Source organism: Oncorhynchus mykiss, chromosome 3, assembly GCF_057628025.1.
Source record: "Oncorhynchus mykiss isolate SJ-2025 chromosome 3, ASM5762802v1, whole genome shotgun sequence".
NCBI classification, from domain to species: Eukaryota; Metazoa; Chordata; class Actinopteri; order Salmoniformes; family Salmonidae; genus Oncorhynchus; species Oncorhynchus mykiss.
Window position 1 is genome coordinate 85,922,142 of NC_143024.1, and position 27,985 is coordinate 85,950,126.

Consider the following 27,985-nt stretch of genomic DNA (forward strand, 5'->3'; position numbering starts at 1 on the left):
AAGCACTTAGTAGTGGGGATGTTGATGTTGTAGTTTCAATGAGCAAGGCAGAGACAACAAGTCTGATATAGACAGTGATGGTGCAGAGATGGCATGAGCAGTTTAATATAGATACTAAGGGGCAGACATGTATATTTTGTTATCTTTTTTTAAGAGCAACGGGCTGGCAGGATTTAGTTTCTCCCCGTCTCTGGCCCACACTCCAGTAGAGTAGGTGGCGGTAATGCATCCTAACATTAGATGCCAACCGCCGATAAACCCAACCGAAGAAGAAGAAGAGGTTGCGGGTTCTAGTGATATCTCGCGGTACCTGTGTGAGTAGTTCAGCTTCATTCCACCACGGAGAAGCCAGTGGAAGGTGTCGGTTACTGCTGAAGTTAGTACTTTAATTTGAAACCACGTAGAAACTGCCAGAAAAGATAATTTATTAACAAAATAAATGTGTTTAATTGCCTGAAAGGACATCAAATCAACCACATATTACGGACTGGAATCAAGAACTAATTCTGTGATCTACAAAAACTATCTAGCTAATTTAGCCTGCTAACAAAGAAAAGCATTTCTCTTGAGAAATAACCCTCACTATTCTCTTTAGTTATGAGTCATGTGGTTGTCGATAATCCACACGGTCTAGATCAGCAGGTGAGTGACTACTTCATTTTTTTTTTTATTGATTTAGTAAAATAAAATAAAATGAACCAATATCAAGTTAAGACACCTAAAATAACACTCTTGTCAGCTTGCTACGTGTATGCTAAGCTAGCAAGCTGAAGTGGTCCGTAGAGCCAAGCTCGGTTAGCTAGCGCGTAGCTAACTGCGTGGATGTGTCTGGTAAAATGGTGGTTGGTGTGTGTCGCCGGTGAAATTAGATGGTCATGGCGGAGCTAGCGAATGCTGCCTAGTAATATTATGTTCCGATCAGACTAATTGGTAGCAAATTCTTTGTCTCAAAAAGATTGTCGTGAACACTTGCTGTATATTGCGGCATAGTAGCTAGCTGGCAGCTTTAAACCATGTTAATTATAACCTATGCAATGTGTTTAACTAGCCATCCTAAGGTTACCTACACGTGAGGCCGGTACGGATTGCGCAGTTGATGATTTTACAGCAATTTATCCAGGCTCGGTTAGGCCTTAGCTAACGTTGGCTAAGTAATGTAGCTATCTACGGAGCTTAGATTTGTCAACATGTGAAGTAGTTAGTTACCTGGCCATTGATATTCAGTTTACTTGCTAGCTGGTTAGCTTGATGAAATTCTACCGGCCGGTAAAAGTAACGTTAACTGCGGAGTCTTGAAACGTGGCGCAGGAAATAACAATTTGTCTACTGTACACAGTAGGGGACGAAGAGTTTTAATTTTTTTTTTAAATTTTATTTTTTTATAACTACTCCAGACTGCGTTTACGAAGCCAATATGCCATTGGCTAGTTAATGTTGGGCTTATGTAAAACATAGTTGACTAGCAATTTAACCTCCTTTTGATTTTGTCTGTAGCTAGCTAGATGTTAACGTTAGTCTATTCACTACGAACCTTAGGACTCAAGCCAAGAACGTTGACTGAGAATCGATCCTTAAGCACACTCAGAATCAATTTCTTTTAACGTCAACATTTGATTTATTTACTTGCCCTACAGGCTCTCTCACACTGAAAACTTTACTTTTTCAGCCAGTGCTAGGATCTGACTCTTTTTGGCACTTTGCTCTATCTGATTTGGAAGCATTAATTCACACTTTGGTTATACAGTGCTTGTGTTAATTTAAGTGTGCCTAAACAGGATTTTGTGTTTTCAGCTTGCTGGCCTAGACTTGAACTCAGACGGACAGGGAGGAGGCACTGGCCGTAAGTATTCACATAAATATAATTGTCTCAAGTGGTGTTTCTCTTTGAGCACAGATTTTCATAGGGCATTCAATGACAGGAAATTGTTCTGTGTACGGCCATTAGTATATAATTACATTAGTATATAATTACATTATCTATTAGATCATACTAAGGCAGGGGTTCAGAAACTTATTTGGCCTGCAACCCCATTTTGATATAATATCCTCACCCCACCATGTAAAAAACAGTGATCAACTGCCAATCTTAACTTAAAAATTGGAACTGAGTATTACAAATCAGTTAGTGTTTACAGTTGAAGTCAGAAGTTTACATACTTTGGTTGGATTCATTAACTCATTTTTCAACTACTCCACAAAGTTCTTGTTAACAAACTATAATTTTGGCAAGTCGGTTAGAGCATCTACTTTGTGCATGACACAAGTAATTTTTCCAACAATTGTTTACAGACAGATTATTTCACTAATAAATCACTATCACAATTCCAGTGGGTCAGAAGTTTACATACACAGTTGACTGTGCCTTTAAACTGTTTGGGGAAATTCCAGAAAATTGTCATGGCTTTTAAAGCTTCTGATAGGCTAATTGACTTCATTTGAGTCAATTGGGGGTGTGCCTGTGGATGTATTTCAAGGTCTACCTTCAAACTCAGTCCCTCTTTGCTTTACATCATGGGAACATCAGAAGAAATCAGCCAAGACCTAAGAAATTAATTGTAGACCTCCACAAGTCTGGTTCATCCTTGGGAGCAATTTCCAAATGCCTGAAGGTACCACGTTCATCTGTAAAAACAATAGTACGCAAGTATAAACACCATGGGACCACGCAGCCATCATACCGCTCAGGAAGGAGATGTGTTCTGTCTGCTAGAGATGAATATACTTTGGTGCGAGAAGTGCAAATCAATCCCAGAACAACAGCAAAGGATCTTCTGTAGATTCTGAAGGAAACAGATACAAAAGTATCTATATCCACACTAAAACGAGTCCTATATGGACATAACTTGAAAAGCCGCTCAGCAAGGAAGAAGTCACTGTTCCAAAACCGCCATTAAAAAAGCCAGACTTCAGTTAGCAACTGCACATAGGGACAAAGATTGTACTCTGGTCTGATGAAACAAATATAACTGTTTGGCCTTAATGACCATTGTTATTTTTGGAGGAATAGGGGGAGGCTTGCAAGCTGAAGAATCCCAACCGTGAAGCACGGGGATAGCAGCATCATATTGTAGGGGTTGCTTTGCTGCAGGAGGGACTTGTGCGCTTCACAAAATAGATGGCATTATGAGGAAGGAAAATTATGTGGATATATTGAAGCAACATCTCAAGAGAGGAGGTCAGAGACCTCACCGGGTGGTGACAGAATAACAACCTATCCCTCAACGTAACCAAGACCAAGTAGATGATTGTGGTCTACAGGAAAAGGAGCACTGAGCACATCCCCATTCTCATCGAGGGGGCTGTAGTGGAGCAGGTTGAGAGCTTCAAATTCCTTGGTGTCCACATCAACAACGAACTAGAATAGTCCAAACACACCAAGACAGTTGTGAAGAGGGCACGACAAAGCCTATTCCTCCTCAGGAAACTAAAAAAATTTGGCATGGGTCCTGAGATCCTCAAAAGGTTCTACAGCTGCAACATCGAGAGCATCCTGACTGGTTGCATCACTGTCTGGTACGGGAATTGCTCGGTCTCCGGCCACAAGGCACTTCAGAGGGTAGTGCGTACGGCCCAGTACATCACTGGGGCTAAGCTTCCTGCCATCCAGGAACTCCACACCAGGCGGTGTCAGAGGAAGACCCTAAAAATTGTAAAAGACACCAGCCACCCCAGTCATAGACTGTTCTCTCTACTACCGCATGGCAAGCGGTACCGGAGTGCCAAGTCTAGGACAAAAAGGCTTCTCAACAGTTTTAATTCCCAAGCCATAAGACTCCTGAACAGGTAACCATTGGTTACCCGGACTATTTGCATTGTGTGGCCTCCCCCAACCCCCCTTTTACTGCTTTTCTCTGTTTATCTTATATGCATAGTCAATTTAACTATGCATTCATGTACATACTACCTAAATTGGCCCAACGAACCAGTGCTCCCGCACATTGGCTAACCGGGCTATCTGCATTGTGTCCCACCGCCCGCCAACCCCTCTTTTTACGCTACTGCTACTCTCTGTTCATCATATATGCATAGTCACTTTAACCATATCTACATGTACATACTACCTCAATAAGCCTGACTTACCAGTGTCTGTATAAAGCCTTGCTAGTCTTATTTTCAAATGTCTTTTTACTGTTTTTTTTCTTTACTTACTTACACACACACACACACACACTTTTTTCTGCACTATTGGTTAGAGCCTGTAAGTAAGCATTTCACTGTTGTATTCGGCACACGTGACAAACTTTGCTTTGAGACATCAGGCAGGAAGTTAAAGCTTGGTTGCAAATGGGTCTTCCAAATGGACAATGACCCTAAGCATACATCCAAAGTTGTGGCAAAATGGCTCAAGGACAAAGTCAAGGTATTGGAATGGCCATCACAAAGCCCTGACCTCAATCCTATAGAAAATTTGTGGACAGAACTGAAAAAGTGTTAGCATGGAGGCCAACCAATCTGACTCAGTTATACCAACTCTGGAATGGGCCAACATTCACCCACCATATTGTGGGAAGCTTGTGGAAGGCTACCTGAAAAGTTTGACCCAAGTTAAACAATTTAAAGGCAATGCTACCAAATAGTAATTGAGTGTATGTAAACTTCTGACCCACTGGGAATGTGAAAGAAATAAAAGCTTAAATAAATCATTCTCTACTTATGTTCTGACATGTCACGTTCTTAAAATAAAGTGGTGATCCTAACTGACCTAAGACAGGGAATTTTTACTAGGATTAAATGTCAGGAATTGTGAAACTGTATTTGGCTAATGTGTATGTAAACTTTTGACTTCAACTGTAAATCTGAAGTAAGTATGGTTTGAAGTGACTGAAATGCATCAATAAGGTTTTGGGATGTTCAGAAGATCATCATGCAATCATTTTGTATGAACTTTGTGTAGAAAAGAACATTGTTGTCATTGCTGTTTTCCCCCTTGTCTGATTTAGTACCTGTTCTTGTCCACTCTGTTGTAATGAATCCTGCGTGATTGCGAGCATTGTAGAGGGAAATGGAAGACTCTTGTTCCTGAGTCTTATTTCATTTTTTTACCACTTTCTCACAAATTTTGTGGTATCCAATTGATAGTTAGCCTCTCCCCTCCCGATAAGACAAGACTAAGGTTGAGCCATGCGTCCTCTGAAACGCAACCAAACCGCACTGCTTCTTGATACAATGCCTACTTAACCCGTAAGCCAGCCGCACCAATGTGTGGGAGGAAACATCATACACCTGGCGACTGTCAGACTGCACTGCTCCCGGCCCGCCACAGGAGTCGCTAGTGCGCGATGGGACAAGGACATCCCTAACCCTGACGATGCTGGGCCAATTGTGCGACACCCCATGGCTCTCGGGGTTGGCTGCGACAGCCTGGACTCGAACCCAGAAGCTCTAGTGGCACCGCTAACACTGCAATGCAGCGCCGCTCGGGTGGCCCCTTTCCTGAGTCTTATCTTTCAGCAATGGGGTCATTATATTTTGTAGCTTAAATCATTCAAAAGATGGCTACATTTGTAGGAAGAAAACCGCTTACTGAAGTAACTCAGATTCTATGAACTAGGCGTGATCTCAGGTTCTATAAACCAGGTGTGATCTCAGGTTCTCTCGTGACCCCATTTTCATACCAGACAACACCACATAGTTTTAGAAACACTGCCCCAAGGGGTTAGCGTGTACAGATAATATGTAGGCTAAAGGTGGCAAAATGACACCTGTGAGTTGACATATTAGATATTTTTCCAATTTTCCAGAACAAGGATTTGCATGCAGTGTATCCCATTGTGATGATTCCGTTGGTCTTTGTTCATAGCTTTTACCATACAATGTGTTTCTCGATACGAAGACTGACAGTCCTACATTTTTTTTTTCTGTTTCCAGGGCGATACATTCCACCTCACTTGAGGAACAAAGAGGTTTCCAAAAACGGTAAGTGATCTCTTTGACACAAGGTAAATCACACACGATACATAACTCACTGGTATTGCCACAGTCATTGATTACAATACAGACCCACACTTTGTAAAAGGAATTTGCCAAAGATTTCCCAATTCTATAGGCCTACCCCTCTGCCCTAAGTGTACACTTGGTCACATCCCTTCATGGATTTAAAAGGAAAGGTGGAATCTCCCTTTGGCCTACGCTTACCCTATTTCAGTCCTTTTTAAATGCACGATGTACAAGTACAGATTTGGGTGAGAATTTGACATTCAGTGCAGTTACTAGGGAAAAAAACGTATTAATGAAGGTGTGCAATATGTTTTGGTCTGTTATAATAGGGTCAGGGTGAAATACAAATTTGACCAGAAATGCATGCATTTGTCAGTTACGCAGAATGCTATTCGTTAAATATATCTGTGACCCAGATTTGTACGCATTTCTGCTAGAGGTCGACCGATTATGATTTTTCAACGACAACATCGACTTATTGGAGGACCAAAAAAAGCCGACACCGAATAAATGTAAAAAAAAATATATACTTTTTTTTTTTAATGAAAATTACAACAATACTGAATGAACACTTATTTTAACTTAATATAATACTTAAATGAAAAAAAATGTAGCCTCAAATAAATAACGAAACATGTTCAATTTGGTTTAAATAATGCAAAAACAAAGTGTTGGAAAAGAAAGTGAAAGTGCAACATGTGCCATGTAAAAAAAGCTCACTTCTAAGTTCCTTGCTCAGAACATATGAAAGCTGGTGGTTCCTTTTAACATGAGTGTTCGATATTCCCAGGTAAGAAGTTTTAGGTTGTAGTTATAATAGGAATTATAGGACTATTTTTCTCTCTGATTTGTATTTCATATACCTTTGACTATTGGATGTTCTTATAGGCACTTTAGTATTGCCAGTGTAACAGTATAGCTTTCGTCCCTCTCCTCGCCCCAACCTGGGCTCGAACCAGGAACATATCGACAACAGCCACCCTCGAAGCAGCGTTACCCATGCAGAGCAAGGGAAACAACCACCCCAAGGCTCAGAGCGAGTGATGTTTGAAACGCTATTAGCGCGCACCCCGCTAACTAGCTAGCCATTTCACATCGGTTACACCAGCCTAATCTCGGGAGTTGATAGGCTTGAAGTCATAAACAGCGCAATGCTTGTAGCACAGCGAAGAGCTGCTGGTAAAACGCACGAAAGTGCTGTTTGAATGAATGCTTACGATCCTGCTGCTGCCTACCATCGCTCAGTCAGGCTGCTCTATCAAATCATAGACTTAATTATAACATAACACACAGAAATACGAGCCTTTGGTCATTAATATAGTCTAATCCAGAAACTATCATTTAAAAAACAAGACGTTTATTGTCGCATATAGCCTGATTCTACGTGCAATGAACACAAGAGAAGTGACACAATTTCACCTGGTTAATATTGCCTGCTAACCTGGATTTCTTTTAGCTAAATATGCAGGTTTAAAAATATTTACTTCTGTGTATTGAATTTAAGGCGTTGATGTTTATGGTTAGGTTCACGTTGGAGCACATGCAACGCAGGACACGCTAGATAACTACACATGATTTATGATATTACTAGTTAACTAGTGATTATGATCTATTTATAAGAAGTTTAATGCTAGCTAGCAACTTACCGTGGCTTCTTACTGCATTCACGTAACAGGTAGGCTCCCCGTGGAGTGCAATGAGAGGCAGGTGTTTAGCGCGTTGGACTAGTTAACCATAAGGTTGTCAGCTCGGGGATTCAATCTTGCAAGCTAAAAATCTGTTCTGCCCCTGATCAAGGCAGCTAACCCACCGTTCCAAGGCAGCTAACCCACCGTTCCAAGGCAGCTAACCCACCGTTCCTAGGCAGCTAACCCACCGTTCCTAGGCAGCTAACCCACCGTTCCTAGGCAGCTAACCCACCGTTCCTAGGCAGCTAACCCACCGTTCCTAGGCCGTCATTGAAAATAAGAACGTGTTCTTAACTTGACACACCCACCCCTTTAGCGGGATCATTTTCATCAACATCCGCTGAATTGCAGCACACCAAATTCAAATTAAATGACTCAAAATATTTAATTTTCACAATCACAATATAGCAAAACACCGCTTAGCTTGTTGTTAAGCCACCTGGCGTGTCAGATTTCAATACAGCTTTTCGGCGAAAGCATAACAAGCGTTTATGTAAGAACATCTCTCTCAATAGACAAAATATTACCAACACTAGCAGCCAAGTAGACTGGTCACGAAAGTCAGAAAAGCAATAGATTAAATTGCTTACCTTTGATCTTTGGATGTTTGCACTCACGAGACTCCCCATTACACAATAAATGTTCCTTTTGTTCCATAAAGATGTTCAGAAATCCACAGGCTCGAGTGGTCACGACATCACAGACAAATTCCAAATAGTATCCGTAATGTCCAGAGAAACATGTCAAACGTTTTTTATAATCAATCGGGATTTAAAAATATATAATCGATAATATATCAACCGGGACTGTCGCTTTTTCAATAGGAGAGGGAGACACCATGGCTGCCCCACTGTTGCGCAAGCAAAACTCTGCGAACACCCAGCTATCCACTGACGCGATGTGATCTTTCTCTCTCATTTTTCAAAATAAAAGCCTGAAACTGTCTAAAGACTGACACCTTGAGGAAGCCATAGGAAAAGGATTCTGGTTGATATCCCTTTAAATGGAGATACGGCATCCAATGGAACAGAGAGCTTTCAGGAAAAACAGCACTTCCTGGTTTGATTTTCCTCAGGTTTTTGCCTGCAATATCAGTTCTGTTATACTCACAGACAATATTTTTACAGTTTTGGAAACTTTAGTGTTTTCTATCCTAATCTGACAATTATATGTATATTCTAGTTTCTGGGCCTGTGAAATAGGCAGTTTCAAATGGGTAGGTTTTTTAGCCAAAAATGAATATCCTGCCCCCTACAATCAATAAGTTTTAACTGACTTGCCTTAAATAAAGGTGTCAAAAAAGAGATTGTGCCAAATCGTTGTCCAAAAATACAGATTTCCAATTGTTATGATAACTTGGAATCGGCCATTCCGATTAAACGTCCGACATCTAATTTCTGCTCCTTGATGCCAAAGGCAACCAAGGAAGACTCAAATTCTCGAGAGTACAGTAGTTTAGGGGGAAAAACAAAAATAGATCTTCTCTGTGCTTTTATTGGCAAAGACGAAGTAGAGCCTGCTACCCTCAAAGTAAAACCAGATGCTTTACCCCATCCTGAACAGCATGAAAAGATGGCTTTCCCAGTAGGCCGGACGGAATCCAATGCTTCTGACCATCTCTACGACGGCGCCAGTGTATGGTGACACTTCACATGCAGCTCTCTTGCTACTCTGTCATTGTGTTAATAAGTTGTTTATCCAAAATATAGCACCAACACTTAATTACATCATGAGTTTGTTTTTCTTGATGAACAATTCTTGGCGAACAAACATGGAAATAATCTCTGAATTCTGTTGACTGAACCTGTAATACTTAATGATCAACTGTCACCTCTTCCACCCGCATAAGGTGTTTATCTATTATGATTGCTGTTACTGTACAGCCCCAAGCCAATTCTTCTCCAGCTCTTGATGAACTTAATAGCGTTATTTTAAAACAATTGGAAAACGTTTAGCCAGAGGCCTTATCCATTGCCGCAGAGGACTATAATTTGCCACCTGGGGAAAGTACTGCCAAAATACTTTCAACATGTCCCCAGACCAGGTGTGACAAAACACTGGACTGTTGTTGCCTTTCCACCCAGGGACCATATCGCTCCTTCACACAACCCCACTTCAGCAATCAGATCACTCATCAGTCCTTACTTCCTGTTTACAAAGAGTAAGTGATGAGCACACAAGCTACACTTAGTGTACAGTTAGTGCTTATCCAATGACTTGCAACTGCCAAGGTGCATTCAAATAGGATGCAAATAGGATGTCCTAGTAATTAATTTGTGACCTAGAGCAGCGGTTCCCAAAGTTCTTGATCAACCATTTGCACAGTCTCACACAAACATTATTTTTGCGCAAAATAACTTAGCGGACCTCCCATTGGGAACTGCTGACCTCAAGTTATTGAGGTTGCTAAAGACAGGAGAAACTGGACAACTAGTTCAGGGCATCCGACTTGTTCGCGTGGCAGGTACTTCAGGCTATCGAGGCGAAAGCTAGCGGAATTGCCCATATTGACTCCTCACTCCCACATGAGGAGAACAACTGATCTACAGCTTCCAGCAACTCAGAGGAATATTTACTCAAGTTTTAATCAAGACAATGTTCTGTTGTCCAAACTTGTAGTCTCGTGATTCCTACTGTTTGTTGGCCGGTTGTTTTATTGGCCTGCTATCGGCACAAGCATATGTTGAGTTGCCTGATTTAGGGCTGTTATACCAGGGACTATCACTGACGTGAAGAGGCTACGCGATAGACCAGGCAACTAGTTTTAAAGCTGAACTTCATGCAAATCGGCAACATATCACATGCCTGCAGGATGACCAATTGGAGGACGGATGGTCTGGCTACTTAGCATTTGGCGTTGCGCTGGATATAGGCAAACAACATGATCTTCTGAATGCCCATGAGAACCAGGATTTCTATTTATTAAAAAGAAAACCGCTTTAGTTTTTACAATCAACTCTGACGTAATGCAAGTCTAGGCACCTGCCTTAACATATTTTGTGTTGGGAGAGGGTAGCATGGACATTCCCTCGTCTGTGTTCTTGCAGTTAATGCAAGTGATCTACAATCGATATTCTCTGGCATTTTTTTAATCCTCTGCACATCAGGGTTGTTGGATTTAGTCATGTAACAGTATTGTTTGCTACTTGCTCCTCACTGGGTCCAACACAACAATATTATTTTAGGGAAAGAAAAGTATTGAGTTCTAAGAAAATGGTGTCATGCTAGCTAAGCTAGCACTGACTCATTAAGACTGACTTGCCTCTTAGAAGTTGTGCCATGATTAATGAGATATTCAAAATGGGATTTACTTTGACATTTTAAGATATTGCATAAGGTTTGTCTTGGGTTAGTTTCATCTCACTTTTGACGTTATGTCTTTTTATTCCACAACAGAAAATGCGTATTCCTCTGGTAGACAGTGTGGTTATTCAGTGCCACCACCAGTAAACTTCTGTAAGTCCCTTCCGTCTGCTTTGTGCTGAGATGCATGAAACGGCCTCACACACAACACCAATGTGGGTTGTTCCAGACGCAGGTTCTGTTCAATGGAGCTTAATTATTTTGACCTGCTTCCTAAAATGTTAAACAACTTCATATTTAAGGTCTGATAATGTGCGTTGCTACAGACTTCATTTGTATTTGGAACCAAATGTGAAGAGTTCTAGCCTTTTTGAAAGACCAATACTTTTACCACTTTGTCAGTGGGGGCTGGTTAGACAGATGTGATATACCTGATTGTACCTGCTCAACACATCCCCAATGGAGAACGCCTCCCACGACTGGGAATAGGGTATCGCTTTAGGATATGCAGCCATAGATGGGTGTCGAGGCTACTTCTAGTGTAACTTGTTTCTGGTGAAGGGGTGTTGTAAAATGGATGTCTTTTGAGTAAGATTCTGCCCTGCACCGCTAGCTAGTATGGCTGTATTACTAATGCCAAGGTGAGCTGCTTAATGCTAACATATGTTTAGTATCTGCAGTAGGAGTAAATCTGTATCAAAATGAGCCTACATTGTGTGTTTTGATCATCCTAGGAGCATACAGAAGGAATACCATTAAAGCAGGGACTCCAGAATGAAAGGGAGCCTGTTCGATGAGCGTGAAATGTCTAGTAGCCTAGCCTATACTTGGAATCCTTCCTATAGGCACTGTAATGCTGCATTCATAGCCAGGTGTTAGGATGTTTTTTTTAACTGGGCAGGTCAGTGAAGAACAAATTCTTATTTACAATGACGGCCTACCCCGGCCAAACCATAACCCGGACGACGTTGGGCCAATGCCCTGCCCTATGGGACTCCAATCACGGCTGTGTTGTGATACAGCCCAGGATTGAACCAGGGTCTGTAGTTACTCCTCTAGCGCTGAGTGCCTTAGACTGCTGCGCCACTCAGGAGCCCACATAGAACTGGAAAAAATCCACTTGAATGCACCTCCAACTGGTAATTACTAGTGGTTAACTCATCATCCCTGAGCTCCGACTTCTCCCACATGCTGACGTCACCTACTAAGGAAATTACCCCAAACAGCATTTTGGGAAAATAAATTCAACACAACACTTCATTTAAAAATTTTTTTTTATCAGTTTGTTTACAAACATGATAGCTGTACTTTTAGTTTATGGTTGATGCAACAGCCAATCTGTTCAAATCTGTGCATCTTAACTGGTATTTTTGACTTCGACTGCCAATTACAACCTTCCCACTTGGTTATGAATGCACCATAAATGCCCAAGGGAAACATGCGGAACTTGGAGGCTTTAATTTTGGTCAAGCTTCGCTTGTCTTTGTCGTTGTGCCTTGCATAGTGATGTCAGAGCTTGCAGTGTGCTGCTGTCTATGGTGACTGATCTGAATCCTGATTAATTATAAAGTGATTTCCTTTATCCTTCCTTCCACCTTAATTTGGTCTGCTGTGAGGAGTGGTTCACCATTTCTGGGTACTTTTATTTATATATTTAAATGTCATGTAGAAGGGTGAGCAAACTTATTTTTTTTGTATTTCACTTGTTTTTGATAGACTTATGCATTGTGGGGACAAACACTTATGTCAAAAGCTCCAAATATGTCCTTTTTTAGAAACGGTTATGATTTGAGTATAGTGATGCACTGTTCTATTATATTTTTATTGCTACTCAAGTGTTACCTCAGTCCATTCTAGCAGCAGGCTACACAGAATGACAGCTGGCTAGGTGAAACGGCTCGAGTCACACAAGGGAATATAGCGGTGCCAATAAAGCTCAGAATGGCACGACTTGGTGTGTACATCTACAGACCTGCATCGCTATACTGAGACGTCGGTTTCTTAAAGGGCGTATTTGGGTGTTTCTGGAGTTGTGGTTTATTTTTATTTTTTAAATAAATAAATTGGGATTCCCCTGCACAACAAGGAATTAGGAAGTATTTCACAGCTGGGTTAAGTTTCTCTTAGTGAATTTGCCAAAATTGTCAATCCTTCTATAACATTCCATTTACATAAGTTTAAAAATAAAATAAAACATTTATAGAAAGATGTTGAGCTACTCCTTCAACTTTCCTGTCCAGAAATAGTCCCTTCTATAAAGAAGGAGCAGACTTGCTAATTGTACTGTCTGAAATTAAACACATTTTATTTAACCTTTAACTAGGCAAGTCAGTTAAGAACAAAATCTTATTTACAATGACTGCCTACCCAAGCCACTGTATAAACATGGCCCACGCAACTAAATTTCATGTAGTTAATGTCTTACGTTTTGGATACTCAAGTAATTTATATCAAATAGTTTTATTAGTGTCAGGCTGCATTCATTTGAGTTACACGTCATTGCGTCCTTGACGTTAACGCACAGGTTTGCATCAATAGAGGTATAGGCTACATGAAGTGTTTCTGTACTTCTCAGTGCTTTTCCAAGATGAAACTATCTGACTCTGTTAATGCTGGCTCTGAATGGTAGCCTGTGATCCTTCAGAATGTGTTTGCTTAGTGCACAGGGATATGAACAGTGTCTTTGTACACAGCTCTAGGCCTGGTCTCAAGCCTCCGTTAGCATGTACACCACATTAGGTTTGCCCTGTGTTTCAAGTGTGAAAGCTAGCACTTGAAGGAACCCCCTGAAGACCAACAGTTGGCTGTGGAATCTGCCTTTAAAAAAATATATATAAAAAAAATATCTAGGATCAGTTCTCCCTTCTATCTAAAGCTTTACCACTATGAAGTGAAAGAATAAACCTGACCCTAGATCTGTGATTTGGGGCTGTTTGTCACCTATGGAAGTGGTGTAGACCGAACTGTCCATCCCTGCTATGCCTCCTCCCCAACCCACATTGATGGCAGGGAACGATTACTGTGGTAAATGTCTCTTCGTCAGCAGTCTAACCTTGTAGTTCTAACTCAGGGTTGCCTTGCCCTAAACAAGTGTTTTGGAATAGGGGTTATTGTAGGATGTCAGTTGGCCACCCTTTTTAAAACTTGAATTGCAAGGATGGGGGGACGTATGTACAATACCAGTCAAATGTTAGGACACCTTCTCATTCCAGGGTTTTTATTTATTTTTGACTATTTTCTAAATTGTAGAATAATAGTGAAGACAACCAAACTATGAAATAACACATGGAATCATGTAGTAAACAAATCCAAATATATTTGAGATTCTTCAAAGTAGCCTTTGCTTGGACAGCTTTGCACTCTTGGCATTCTCTCAACCAGCTTTGAGGTAGTCACCTGGGATCCATTTAAATGAACAGGTATGCCTTGTTAAAAGTTGTGGAATTTCTTTCCTTAATGTGTTTGAGCTAATCAGTTGTGACAAGGTGGTGGTGGTGGTATACAGAAGATAGCCCTATTTGGTAAAAGACCAAGGCCATATTTAGGCAAGAACAGCTCAAATATAAGCAAAGCGAAACATTCCATTACTTTAAGACATGAAGGTCAGTCAATATGGAAAATTAAGAACTTTGAACGTTTCTTCAAGTGCAGTCACAAAAACCAAGTGCTATGATGAAACTAGTAATAAATAAATAAATAAATAAATACCCTTGAATGAGTAGGTGTCAACTTCTGACGTGTGTATGTGTATGCAATATATACTGTACCAGTTATAATTGGACACCTACTCATTCAAGGGAATGGTGGTGGACATTTTTTATTTTAACTACTTTCTACGTTGTCGAATATTAGGGAAGACCATCAAATATGAAATAATACATTCATGTAGTAAACAGATCAAAATGTTTTAGATTCTTCAAAATAACCACCTTTTTTATGACAGCTTTCTCTCAACCAGTTTCACTTGGAATGCTTTTCCAAAATTCTTGAAGGAGCTCCCACATGCTAAGCACTTGTTGGCTGTTTTTCCGTAACTCTGCGGTCCAACTCATCCCAAACCCTCTCAATTTGGGTTGAGGCTAGGTCATCTGATGCAGCACTCCATCACTCTTCTAAGTCAAATAGCCCTTACACTGCCTGGAGGTGTGGTGAGCTGCAGAATGCTGTGGTAGCCATGCTGGTTAAGTGTGCCTTCAATTCTAAATAAATCGGGGAGTGTCACCAGCAAAGCCCCATCACACCTTCCTCCGTGCTTCACGGTGAGAACCACATGCGGAGATCATCCGTTCACCTACTCTGCGTCTCACAAAGACGCGGCGGTTGTAACCAAAAATCTCAAATTTTGACTCATCAGACCAAAGGACAGATTTCCACCGGTCTAATGTCCAATGCTTGTGTGTCTTGGCCCAAGTCTCTTCTTGATGTCCTTTAGTAGTGGTTTCTTTGCAGCAATTTGACCATGAAGACCTCTTCATGCAGTCTCCTCTGAACAGTTGTTGAGATGTCTGTTAGAAGAGCTCTGTAGCATTTATTGGAGCTGTTCTTGCCATAATAGTTGGTCTTTTACCGAATAGGGCATCTTCTGTACACCACCACTACCATGTCACAACACAACTGATTAGCTCAAATGCATAATTTCCACACATTAACCTTTAACAAGGCACACTTGTTAATTGAAATGCATTCCAGGTGACTACCTCATGAAGCTGGTTGATAGAATGCCAAGAGTGTGCAAAGCTGTCATAAAGGCAAAGTGTGACTACTTTGAAGAAAGTAATCTGAAATATATTTTGATTTGGTTCACAATTTGTCTTTGTGTACATTATTCTGTGTGTGTTGTTTCATAGTGTTGATGTCTTCACTGTTATTCTACAATGTAGAAAATGGTAAAATAAAGACATTTTTGAGTGAGTGTCAACTTTTCACTGGCACTGCGTTTTTCTCCTGAGATTTTTTTTACCTTTGTCTGTGGGCCTTGGAATCCAATCTATCCCCTTCGTAGTCTCTGAATACATGATAACCCCGTAGTACACTCTCTACCTGTCGTCATTCCTCTTCCTTTCATTCCTCTCCTCACCCTGTCCATGAAGACTCTCCAGGAGGATGGGATGGCGGACGCAGCAACGGCTTCACCAACGGTTACCATGACAACCGCAACGGGGGACGCGGCGGGCCTCCCCGAAATGACAGAGGTGGGTGTGACAGCTGCCGTAGTAACACAATGGGTGACACCTTGTTTAATCAGCCAGTGCACACCGCAGGTGGGGAAATCTACCGTGCCAAGTTGTATTTAATCTATTCATCAGTAATAGTAATTACACTTGACAACGGATACAGTAATAGGTAATGTATTATGCTGTACATCTGGGCCTCTAGATCCTACTGTGCGTATACTCTATTTACTTGGTAATACTAGTAATGACGTGTGTGTGTATATATGTATGTGTATATGAATGTATCCACGGTTACTCACTGAGCTATCCACTCTCCCTACCCAGGGTTTGGTGGTGGACAAGATGGTGGAGGCTGGGGAAGTGCTCCCAGACAAGATGCAGCCTATAACAGCTTTGGAGGGAGGGGCAAGTCTTCCTTCTACAGCGACCGTGGATCAACAGGGGGCAGAGGGGGGTAAGTACCACTCAGTGCACTGTCTGCTGGAACTCTGTATTTAGCCATACAATTAGGTGTGTGGTGTTTCAGACAGCTGATTTGTAAAAGTGTGGGTGTCTTTTGCAGTTATCAGCGTGGAGGGTATGGTGGTGGTGGTGGTAACAACCGTTGGCAGGAAGACTCCAGAGATGACGAGGACTGGTCCAAACCCAGTCCCGCTAACGAACGCCTGGAAGCGTGAGTCTCACTCCTCTCTTTGAATTGACCAAAACCAGTGTGTCTAGGACTTGTGCAACTTTGTTATAACGTTGGTTTGGACGTCAAGTCTGTGACGTCCTATAACCCAAACTATCTTTTTCCTCTCCGCTCGTCCAGGGAGTTGTTCTCAAGCGGCAACACTGGTATTAACTTTGAGAAATACGATGACATTCCCGTGGAGGCCACTGGCTCCAACTGCCCGCCACACATCGATAGTGTAAGTCGTATCATTGGCTTTACCAGTTGTCATGTAAATCAAGGGAAATGCTGTGTTTGGAAAATGTTGAAGCTATTCGTATTGACAAAAGTCAACAGCGTAGAAGTGATCCAAAACTAACGCAGTCTTTGTTTTGCTATTTCAGTTCCATGATGTGGACATGGGGGAGATCATCATGAGTAACATTGCCCTGACCCACTACACACGGCCCACCCCCGTCCAGAAATACGCTATCCCTGTCATTAAGTCTAAGAGAGACCTCATGGCCTGCGCTCAGACTGGTATGGGACTGAATGATTGAAGATTCACAATGAGTGATGCTGAGAATCAGATTTTTCACTTTAAAATGTATGTTAAAAACTATGCATCTGCACACCTCAAGTAAATTTGCAACTTCAGTGCAATTTGTTAAAAGAAGTCCATGTATATGTGGTTTGTTTAACTTTGCAAACATTGTTTTTGTTGACATTTTTTTAAGTGGAAAAATCTGAGTCTCAGCATCACTCTGTTATTGAGGCATTGCCTATGAAGCAATGCTCTTTACTTCAAAGGAAGAGATGCTAAGGGAAGTGCTAGCTGGGTATACTATGAATTTAAATCAGGTTTTCTGATCGTCTTTCTATCGCTTGCTACCTTTTAGACCAACAAAGAGGAATGATTGTTGTATTGACTAAAATACTGAATGTTCCTCAGGCTCGGGTAAGACGGCAGCCTTCCTGGTGCCAGTGCTGAGCCAGATCTACACACAGGGGCCCGGAGACGCCGCAGCGGCTGCCAAGAACGGACAGGTACACGCACACGACCAGCCCGCAACGTTGAGTTTTCCCATCGATCTGAAACATTGCTTTTCTGTGACAGCAATTCAATTGCCCCCCCCCCCCCATTGCCTTTATTCTGTGTGCTGTTTATTTATTCTGTGTGCTGTTTATTTATTCTGTGTGCTGAGGTTGACCCAACACTTGTTTCCCTCCACAGGACAGTGGTAAATATGGGCGCCGTAAGCAGTATCCCCTCTCTCTGGTCCTGGCTCCCACCAGAGAACTGGCCCTGCAGATATACGAAGAGTCCAGAAAGGTATGGGCTAAACACACCATGGACAGAACATGAATGATCTTGTAGTGACGGTGTAATAGTTGAGTAGCCTAGTGGTGGCTAAGGAACATGGACCCGTTGACTTGGTTGCTCATTACCAACATGTTGAGTGATTGCAGGGGTTCAGCTCGCGGAATATGATAAAATGAATCACTAACCTTTGATCTTCATCAGATGACACTCATAGGACGACATGTTACACAATACATGTGTGTTTTGTTTGATAATGTGCATATTTATATCCAAAAATGTGTTTACATTGGCGCCTTACGTGCAGTAATGTTTTAATAACACAACATCCGGTGATGTTTATCATAATAAACATTGATAAAAGATACAACTGTTATTCACAGAATTAAAGAGACTCATCCTTAATGCGATCGCTGTGTCAGATTTCAAAACAACTTTATGGAAAAAGCATACTCTGAGAGCGGTGCTCAGAACCCAAAACAGCCAGAGGAATATCTGCCATTTTGGAGTCAACAAAGTTAGAAACAACTCCATAAATATTCACTTACCTTCGATCTTCACCAGAAGACACTCCCAGGAATCCCGGTTCGATAATAAATGATAAATGACTGATTTGTTCCATTTATGTCCAAATAGCCACTTGTTGTTAGCGTGTTCAGCCCAGTAATCCATCTTCATGAGTCGCAGGCACTTCGTCCAGACAAACTCAAAGTTCCATTACAGTCCTTTTAGAAACCTGTCAAACGATGTATGGAATCAATCTTTAGCATGCTTTTAACATAAAACATCAATAATGTTCCAACCGGAGAATTCCTTTGTCTGAAGAAAAGCACTGGAACGAGAGGTAACTCTGTCGGGAGCGAGCGTCATGAGACCAAGGCACTCTGCCAGACCACTGACTCATGAGCCCCTTTATAGTAGAACCCTCATTCAAGTTTCTTATGACGGTTGACATCTAGTGGATGCCCTTGGAAGTGCAACCTCATCCATATCTCAATGTGTATTCGGTAGGCCAAGCTTTGAAAAACTACAAACCTCAGGTGTGCAACTTCTTGGTTGGATTTTTCTCAGGTTTTCGCCTGCCATATGAGTTCTGTTATACTCAGACATCGTTCAAACAGTTTAGAAACGTCAGTGTTTTCTATCCAATACTAACAATAATATGCATATATTAGCATCTTGGACAGAGTAGGAGGCAGTTCACTCTGGGAACCCTGTTCATCCAAAAGTGAAAATACTGCCCCCTATCCCAAAAAGGTTAAGAAAATATCGACCTCTATTCTTGGCATGCAATTCAAATGCATTTATATAGCCCTTCGTACATCAGCTGATATCTCAGTGCTGTACAGAAACACAACCTAAAACCCCAAACAGCAAGCAATGCAGGTGTAGAAGCACGGTGGCTAGGAAAAACTCCCTAGAAAGGCCGAAACCTAGAGGAACCAGGCTATGAGGGGTGGCCAGTCCTCTTCTGGCACACGGTTTCCTCGTGTGTTATGGAGGAACAAAATGCCCAGTGCTATGTCTTCAGTACCAGCATGTTTCTCGTTTTCTGGTTCTATCCTCAATCACTGGTACACTGTCATGTTGAAATGGACTGGCATCAGGTTCTATGTAATCTGAGTGTTCTGCAGGCAGATGTGAATCTATGTAACATCTGCTATAGAACAATTCTCCAAAGATGACAAAAGGATAATGGTTAATACTGAATTATGGGTAGTACTAGGGTTCTGAATGGTCCTGTATGTCCCTGTAGTTTGCGTACCGCTCCCGTGTGCGTCCCTGCGTTGTGTACGGAGGGGCTGACATCGGCCAGCAGATCAGAGACTTGGAGCGAGGCTGTCATCTTCTGGTGGCCACACCTGGACGCCTGGTGGACATGATGGAGAGGGGCAAGATTGGCCTCGACTACTGCAAGTAAGTGGGACATTGGCTAGTGCTTACGAGTGGGCTAGTGCTTACGAGTGGGCTAGTGCTTACGAGTGGGCTAGTGCTTACGAGTGGGCTAGTGCTTACGAGTGGGCTAGTGCTTACGAGTGGGCTAGTGCTTACGAGTGGGCTAGTGCTTACGAGTGGGCTAGTGCTTACGAGTGGGCTAGTGCTTACGAGTGGGCTAGTGCTTACGAGTGGGCTAGTGCTTACGAGTGGGCTAGTGCTTACGAGTGGGCTAGTGCTTACGAGTGGGCTAGTGCTTACGAGTGGGCTAGTGCTTACGAGTGGGCTAGTGCTTACGAGTGGGCTAGTGCTTACGAGTGGGCTGTTTCTGTCGTCCCCGTCAGCTATTTGGTGCTGGATGAGGCTGACAGGATGTTGGACATGGGTTTTGAGCCCCAGATCAGACGCATCGTGGAGCAGGACACCATGCCCCCTAAAGGCATCCGTCAGACCATGATGTTCAGCGCCACCTTCCCCAAGGAGATTCAGGTACACTCACCCCATTAGTGACGAAAGCTTGAGAAACTGAGTCAAACCCTTTTAGTGTGTTACTGACTGTTTCTGACTGTGTAGATGCTGGCGCGTGACTTCCTGGAGGACTATATCTTCCTGGCTGTGGGCCGCGTGGGCTCCACCTCTGAGAACATCACTCAGAAGGTGGTTTGGGTGGAGGACGGTGACAAGCGCTCCTTCCTCCTGGACCTGCTGAATGCTACAGGTAAGAAACACGAAGACACCAACTCTACCCTGTAACACTCAAACTATTCTCTCACACACACACTCACATTCACACACACATTCACACACACACACACATTCACACACACACACACATTCACTCACACACATTCACTCACAAACAAACCAAACTCCATCCTAAACATATGAATAACATTCAGTCAGATTGAAACTAATTCATAACACTTGGTTTTTATCTTAGAGGGTTCATTGTTAGTCTATTCCCTTGCCCCACCCCCAGCCACCTGTTAGTCTGTCCACCCCAAAGTAAATGAACATTCACGTGGACACAATTGTGTCTCCTAAACTAGTTTGCATGATGAACCTTCACCATTCTCCTCTGGGTGAAACAGAGGGTGGTTGATGGGAAAGCGCTAGTTATCATATATCTGTTAAGTTTTCAATTTCTCCACACTGCCTTTGGTTTACTTTGCTGGGCGGTTTGGTTTTATCTAGTCATTCCCAGTGACGCTCCTGATGTTCAGGAGGCTGCAGTGACACCTGGTAAGTATTATTATGGTACTTATAACCCCTAGTCTGACCCCCCCCACCCCCCCCACCCCCAACTGGCAAACATCCCACTCCTCATCCTCCCTACATCCCTTTCTTTCTCCTTTCATAATTTCTCATAGGAGCTTTAGGGCCATAAATAAAGCTTGCCGTCTCTGGGCCATGGGAATCTTGCCCGTAGTTCAGTGGTGGGCAACTCCAACTCATGGAGAGCTGTGGTGTGCAGGCTTTTATTCCAGCCCAATGCGAAGACACAAATTTGAGTCTAAATGACACCATGGTGCCTCCAGGACCAGGGTTGGCCTGCCTTGTCATTTGAAACAGCAGTAACACTTGTAACCCTAAAGGTTTCTAAGTGGAGCACAACTTGTTGCTTTTAATTTTCCTCTCCTCTTTTTTTGGAAAAGGGAGTGTTTCTGGCTTGGTGTTACTGTCTGGAATGATTTTCAACACACACACACTCTGCATGTGTAGGGGGATTTTAAGGACACCGTGGGATGTTTGCATTTGGAAACTGAGATACACCTTCTGTTAGTCACGCAGTTACATCTTGTATAGGTTGAGTGTGTGTGTGTGTGTGTCTATGGTAAATAAAGTACACACAAACCCCTCTGTATTAGCATTTCAGGCCTTCCAAACAAATTATCTTGTGCATCAGCCTGAACACTCTCGATGTGCCAACGTTTCCTTGGCAACTAGTAAAACAGCCTATCGTGGAGATTAACAAATAGCCTAGATGTCACAGGACGCTAGGACCAAAGCAAGCAGACCTCTTCATCACCATGGTAACCAGGCCCTAAGAGGTGAACATGCGTGTAGATATCCTAGCCCAGTTTTGAATACTTAGAAAAGATAACCTCACGGAAGGAGTGATGTCTTTGATATAACATGACTGGGTAGATGAATGTTCGGCTTCCATGCCATACGATGTTATCCTTCACCTATAAAACATGTCAGATCAGTAATTGATCTAAGGAATACAGGATGCATTTTACACACCTGGTCCTGGACTCCCATTGTTCAGTGTTGCCATGCCAACCATACCAAACATGGCCTATTTGCCACTGAGGAAACAGGCACAGGATCATCAGAGAATATCAATGCTCCCCCATCACTATCTCCATAACACCACCATCCAGTTTCACTATCCAGTGTTTGCTCTGATAGCCATTAATGACGTGTTAGTCCACTGTAGATAAAACAATGATGCTACTCTGTAGTACCATTCCAAATGGCTGTGAAGACATTTTGAGTTATGGGACAATCTGCTGATTCTGATATGAGGGCATTTGGCATATAAACTCTGTAAAACAGAAACAATAATTTAATGGTTGTCAGTGAAAGCAAAGCCGCTTCTGCACCCCCCCCCTGTCTCCATTTTTCAGTTGCCATTTTGTTTATTTTCACCACGGTGACGGGGTCGGGCACATCACCTGCTATGTTTTGAGTTCCTGCTCCCATCTCCCCCGTGTCTGAAGTCTTATTCCCACTCATCGCCTGTGAGCTCAGTACGGTTTCTTCCTTCCCCTTTTGTTCTCTCTCTCCCGCTCTCCAGGTAAGGAGTCTCTGACGTTGGTGTTTGTGGAAACCAAGAAGGGAGCGGATGCCCTGGAGGACTTCCTGTACCGCGAGGGCTACGCCTGCACCAGTATCCACGGAGATCGCTCCCAGAGAGACAGGGAGGAGGCGCTGAACCAGTTCCGCTCCGGACGCTGCCCCATTCTGGTGGCCACCGCGGTACGACAACACACGCACGCTCGCACTCTGTCAACACAGAAGTAGTTGTCATTCTCCCCTATAATCTTGCATGCATCCGAACGTATCAGGATTTGTATTGAAGCTACATCCGTAACGTTGATCACCACAGACCCCCCCCCCCCTCTTGCCAGTTGAATAGTGTTTCCCTTTGTGACTGACTGCCTGTTCTCTCTCATCCAGGTGGCTGCTCGTGGTCTGGACATCTCCAACGTCAAGCACGTCATCAACTTTGACCTGCCCAGCGACATCGAAGAGTACGTTCACCGTATTGGTCGTACCGGTCGTGTGGGGAACCTGGGTGAGTGGGACTAGTGTTTGACATGTATTTACTGTGTGTGTGTCATGTAGGGGTGGGTAGGATTTTGACCCGGCCCATCTCTAACACTCATTCCTGTTCATAAGGGCATGCGAAGAAAGGTCTAGAACGTTTTGCTGCGTAAAACAGGGATGAGCTTTCTTTTGTTTGCTGCATATTTAACATGACCCTGACTAAATGGATTAAATACTAAATCATATTGTTAGTGATAGCTAGATCACGTGAGTTCCTTTCAATCACCTTATCAGTTGTCAGTCTGAAATCTGGTTGGTTGTATAATGAGAATGGTGTGATCGCCTCTGCAATTGGTATCTAGACTTGTCCCATCGCTGCAACTCCTGTACGGACTCGGGAAAGGCGAAGTTCGAGAGCCGCGCGTCCCCTGAAACACAACCAAACCGCACTGCTTCTTGATACAATGCCCACTTAACCCGTAAGCCAGCCGCACCAATGTGTGGGAGGAAACATCATACACCTGGCGACTGTCAGACGGCACTGCTCCCGGCCCTCCACAGGAGTCGCTGGTGCGTGATGGGACAAGGACATCCCTGCCGGCCAAACCCTCCCCCATCCCTGACGATGCTGGGCCAATTGTGTGCCCCCCCATGGGTCTCCTGGTCGCAGCAGAGCCTGGACTTGAACCAAGAATCTCTAGTGGCACAGCTAGCACTGCGATGCAGTGCCTTAGACCACTGCGCCACTCAGGAGGCCCACTGGTGCACGTTTAACGGAAGGTCGAGGTGCCGGTGAACAACAGTGGTGTGTTGGTCATGCGCATCTGTGTATCACTTCTCATATAACTGGGATGCTAAGAAACGAGTAACTCTAAAACCACAATATTACTTAAGATCACACACTGCATGAATAGTTTTTAAGAAGCCTTCAAGTATTACTCTGTCTCTAGCGTATTGAGCCCTGTCCTCTCGTCTGTGTAGGTCTGGCCACGTCGTTCTTTAACGACAAGAACAGCAACATCACCAAAGACCTGCTGGACATCCTGGTGGAGGCCAAGCAGGAAGTACCCTCCTGGCTGGAGAGCCTGGGTTACGAGAACCAGCACAAGGGCAACACGGGACGCGGACGCTCTAAGAGGTACACACTCTCGCACACCCTTTCAGGGATGTTAAATGGACCACTTATGTTGAATTTATTGTCTAAGGAGTATGCTAACTACATGTTCTGTGTATTTTTGTCTCTCCCTCTGCTAGGTTTTCCTCTGGTGGATTTGGTGCCAGGGACTACCGGCAGACGCCCGGCGGCGGTGGCTTTGGTGGTGGTGGACGCGGCGGCCCTCGCACCGGAGGTCACGGAGGAGGAGGAGGGAGTCGTGGAGGTAAGCGCTCGGCCCTCTTTAGAACCATTCTAAATGTCACTTGAGTTTTTATCATGATCTTTTGGAGTGAATGTTTCAGTCATGTGTGAGGGGAGATCTCTGCAGTTATAACTGAATTTATTGGACTTTCTATCTTCCCAGGTGGCTTTGGAGGCGGGAACTCTTATGGTGGTAACGACGCTGGCTACGGTGGCAACTACAGCCACTCCGGTAGTGGAACTGACTGGTGGGGCAACTAGTCGCCATTGCAAACGGGTTGCCACGCCAACCAAACTCATCCTCTCACGGAAACCACATGTTGACTACGCCAGACTAAAACACCCCCTACCCCCTCACTCAACCCTGTGTAGTTTCACTGACACACAGTACATTGCACACACTGTGATTCTCTGCCCTTTCGCTTCTCTCACAAGGAGCAAGACGCAACGCCAAGACAACCAGCGCAGCGCCAATCTTTTGGAGAAGAGCAGAGATTTGCACATTTTTCAGATAAAAGGAGTGCTGACATGTATGGTCTGATATAGCAACTCGGACCAAAACAGCAAATCCTTTCTTTGTATAAACGGAAAAGAAACCCAAGAATAACCTGAGGATCATTTGTATGTTAATGTACTGTGCCTTTTGAATTTAGACAGGACTAATTCTGTGTCATTTCACCAAATGAATGTTGGCCAAGAGCTCTGAATTATTGTTATTTATTTGGTGAAAAAAGAAGCATAGAAGAAAAAACTGCTTGTACTTAATCAAACCTTGGCAAACACTGGGGCATTGTGGCTCGTTCGAGTCATGAATCCATTTGAACCTTTCAAAATTGTCGCGGTGACATCATGTAGCCTTTTCTCGGGTTCAACCCAGAGTTCCAACAGCTAACATCACTGTAGCATCCGACATCACTGGGCCATTCTCCTAGTGTGGCTAATAGAACTGTATTCTAATCTTTAAGGGACGAAGAGTTCGATTACTTTTTCTTTTTTTTGCTCACTCTATCCTGGATAGGCTCGTCTATAAAGGATACGGTAGTCTTTCGAAAAGCCATTCCAGATCTCTTAACACTGAAAGTCATTAAGCTCCGTGCTAACAAACGCACACTGGGGTTTAATTCAAACAACACAAACAACACAAACACTCAATGTTGTTACTCCACATCTATTGACTTGACAGTGTTATGGCAGCTAGTAAAGTTAACTAAACGCTAGCTACATTAACTGGGCGGTGTTTTTATTTTTATTTAAACTCCAAACATTTGAAGTGGGCGCATGCGCAGTATTTGAAAAACAGTTTTTTTTTCTTATTTGAGTGAAATGTTTCTCCACACCTGTAACAAAAAAATGGCGCCATCTTGGAAGTGAAGTTCAAAATGGCTCCATAAGGACCACAGCGTCAGGGGGGAGGGGGGGTGCACAGCGTGGGAAGGGCACAGTGTGGCGCGACGTTAACGTTAAACCGTCTTACCGTTGACCGAGCGGTGGAGCCGGTATTCTACGCATGCTAGTGTTTTGTTTTTTGGTCAAGGAGATATAAGACAAATGAACTGAGTCGCAGGCTTAACTTAATTACAACCCTTTTCTCTTTTCAAGCTGCGTTGGAGGTTCATCTGTCAGAGACAGGAGCAGTCCATCACTATGGGTTAACCAGTCAGAAAGCAAATGGACTGTTCAGAGTAGGACAGTTGTGCCCTGGGCTGGTGTTATGGGGTGGTCAGGGGTTTGGGCTCAAGTTCAGTGCGCCAACATTGCTTTGGTTTCCATTGCTGCTTACCGTAGCTGTGGAGGTGGCCAAGGCTGGGCAACTTTTGTCCCCTTATGGTATATATATATGTACTGTCAACTCCTCTGGGGGGTTTGTCTGCTTTAGATGTGTATAAAGCTCTGGTACCGAATGGCCAGACGAGGCTTTTCCGCTCAGAGGAGCAGCTGAGGAGGGAAGGGGCGTTTGGCGAGCTCTAAGTGCGCTACGTTTCTTCTCAAGTGTGTTGTGCCTTTGAACACTTTTTAAATTGATGAACTTAAAAAGTGGATGCACTGACAGTGTTTGAGAACTTAGATTGAATGGTGCTACTTGAGTTTCAGTGTGTAGGCCCTCGTTAGTTGTCGTGCCCATCAAGTTTTACAAAAGTTATTTTATTGCACATTTAGAGTTTTTTATATAAATGTCTTGAATACGTGTCCTTAAGCTTCCAAATATTGTTCGAGGAGATTGTGGGGAAAAAACGCAGCTTGTTTACAAAGGGGAAGGGTTCTCAACATTTAACCAGGATTTTTTTGGGGACCAGGGGATTAAGCAGTTGGGAATTTAGCCATTTGCACACAGATTTCTAGATTCTACTTTTGCTGCTAGTTTTGTGTAATTTATTAAGCATTTCTGAGAAATATTTATTTTTCTAAGCCTCAGTGGTTCTTTGAAAGTTTCAAGAAACTTGACCAAAAGACAGTAACAAAAACACTGGCACTTGAATGTTGAATGTCACCTGTATGCGTGAAATTTATATTTCGGGGTAGTGTGAGCTTTTTAATGTTTAAGACATATTGGACTCTGTCAATAATAATAATAATATCTGCAGTTGTTTTGAGGCCTTGGGCCCTGACATATCTAAATACTAGCTAGATAGTCTGATTGGCCTTCAAAAGAAAAAAAATGGAATTAAACAGACATGCCAAGGTTTGGAATTAAAGTTCTCAAAAGAGCAAAAGCTAATTTTCCTCAACGTACCAGTGCAGAAGTGCATGGGATTGTCCAATTGTGTGCGTTGTTTAACTCTATTCTAATTAGGCCTATAATTATTTTTGTTCCAGTGAATGTCTGGCACATGGCAATCTTAAACAAACGTGTGGTTTATTCTCTGTTGCATTTGCATATATGGCACCTGTAGTAACTGTTTTCCCCTCAGAGTATTGAGCAGGTCTCTGTTGCAGTAGTGTTCCCCACCGTAGCAGGACATTAACTAGCCAGACCACAAGATGACTATGCTATGACCACCATTTACTCGCTCAGTGCCCTGAGACATACACAGGTGTTTAGATGTGGACTTTGCTTTCTGTACTAGCTTAGAGGCTAATGCACTGCATGGGGAGAGACTTGGCTGTGTGACTATTGTAATGATTTTACCAAAATAAAAAGTTTGAATGCAAAAGTACCTTATTATAAAATGTAAGCATGTTTTATAAGATTTGTTATAAATGTAGGACAGGCTATTGCCTGGAGTGTTTGCGGCAGAGAGGAGCTGCGAAGTTGGCGCTGGTTGAGATTTGATAGGCTTCAGTTCTTTTGAAGATAAAAAATTAAAATAAAATAAAAATTGATTTCATTAAAAACAAACCCTG

At 43.0% G+C, this 27,985-nt stretch overlaps 1 protein-coding gene and 1 pseudogene across 8 annotated transcripts; both read left to right on the forward strand.

The window, feature by feature from the left end:
- On the forward strand, positions 1–27,980 carry LOC110520578 (putative ATP-dependent RNA helicase Pl10). 8 transcript variants are annotated; one of them, XM_090230381.1, is made up of 21 exons: positions 319–376; positions 596–642; positions 1,792–1,840; positions 5,869–5,916; positions 11,022–11,081; positions 16,019–16,120; positions 16,427–16,556; positions 16,665–16,775; positions 16,914–17,013; positions 17,159–17,294; positions 17,707–17,801; positions 17,989–18,087; positions 19,832–19,992; positions 20,355–20,499; positions 20,584–20,728; positions 21,205–21,252; positions 22,814–22,995; positions 23,197–23,314; positions 24,268–24,424; positions 24,541–24,665; positions 24,807–27,980. In XM_090230381.1, exons 2-21 carry the CDS (start codon positions 598–600, stop codon positions 24,902–24,904), a joined length of 2,154 nt encoding a protein of 717 aa, XP_090086507.1. In that variant the 5' UTR covers positions 319–376; positions 596–597; the 3' UTR covers positions 24,905–27,980. The 8 variants fall into 8 exon arrangements, with proteins under 8 accessions (XP_090086510.1, XP_036831074.2, XP_036831073.2 ...); XM_036975178.2 differs by lacking the exon at positions 11,022–11,081 and having other exon boundaries at positions 256–376; XM_090230380.1 differs by having other exon boundaries at positions 293–642.
- LOC118964368 (small nucleolar RNA SNORA57) lies at positions 19,541–19,657 on the forward strand (annotated as a pseudogene).
- Positions 27,981–27,985: the final 5 nt, after the last annotated feature.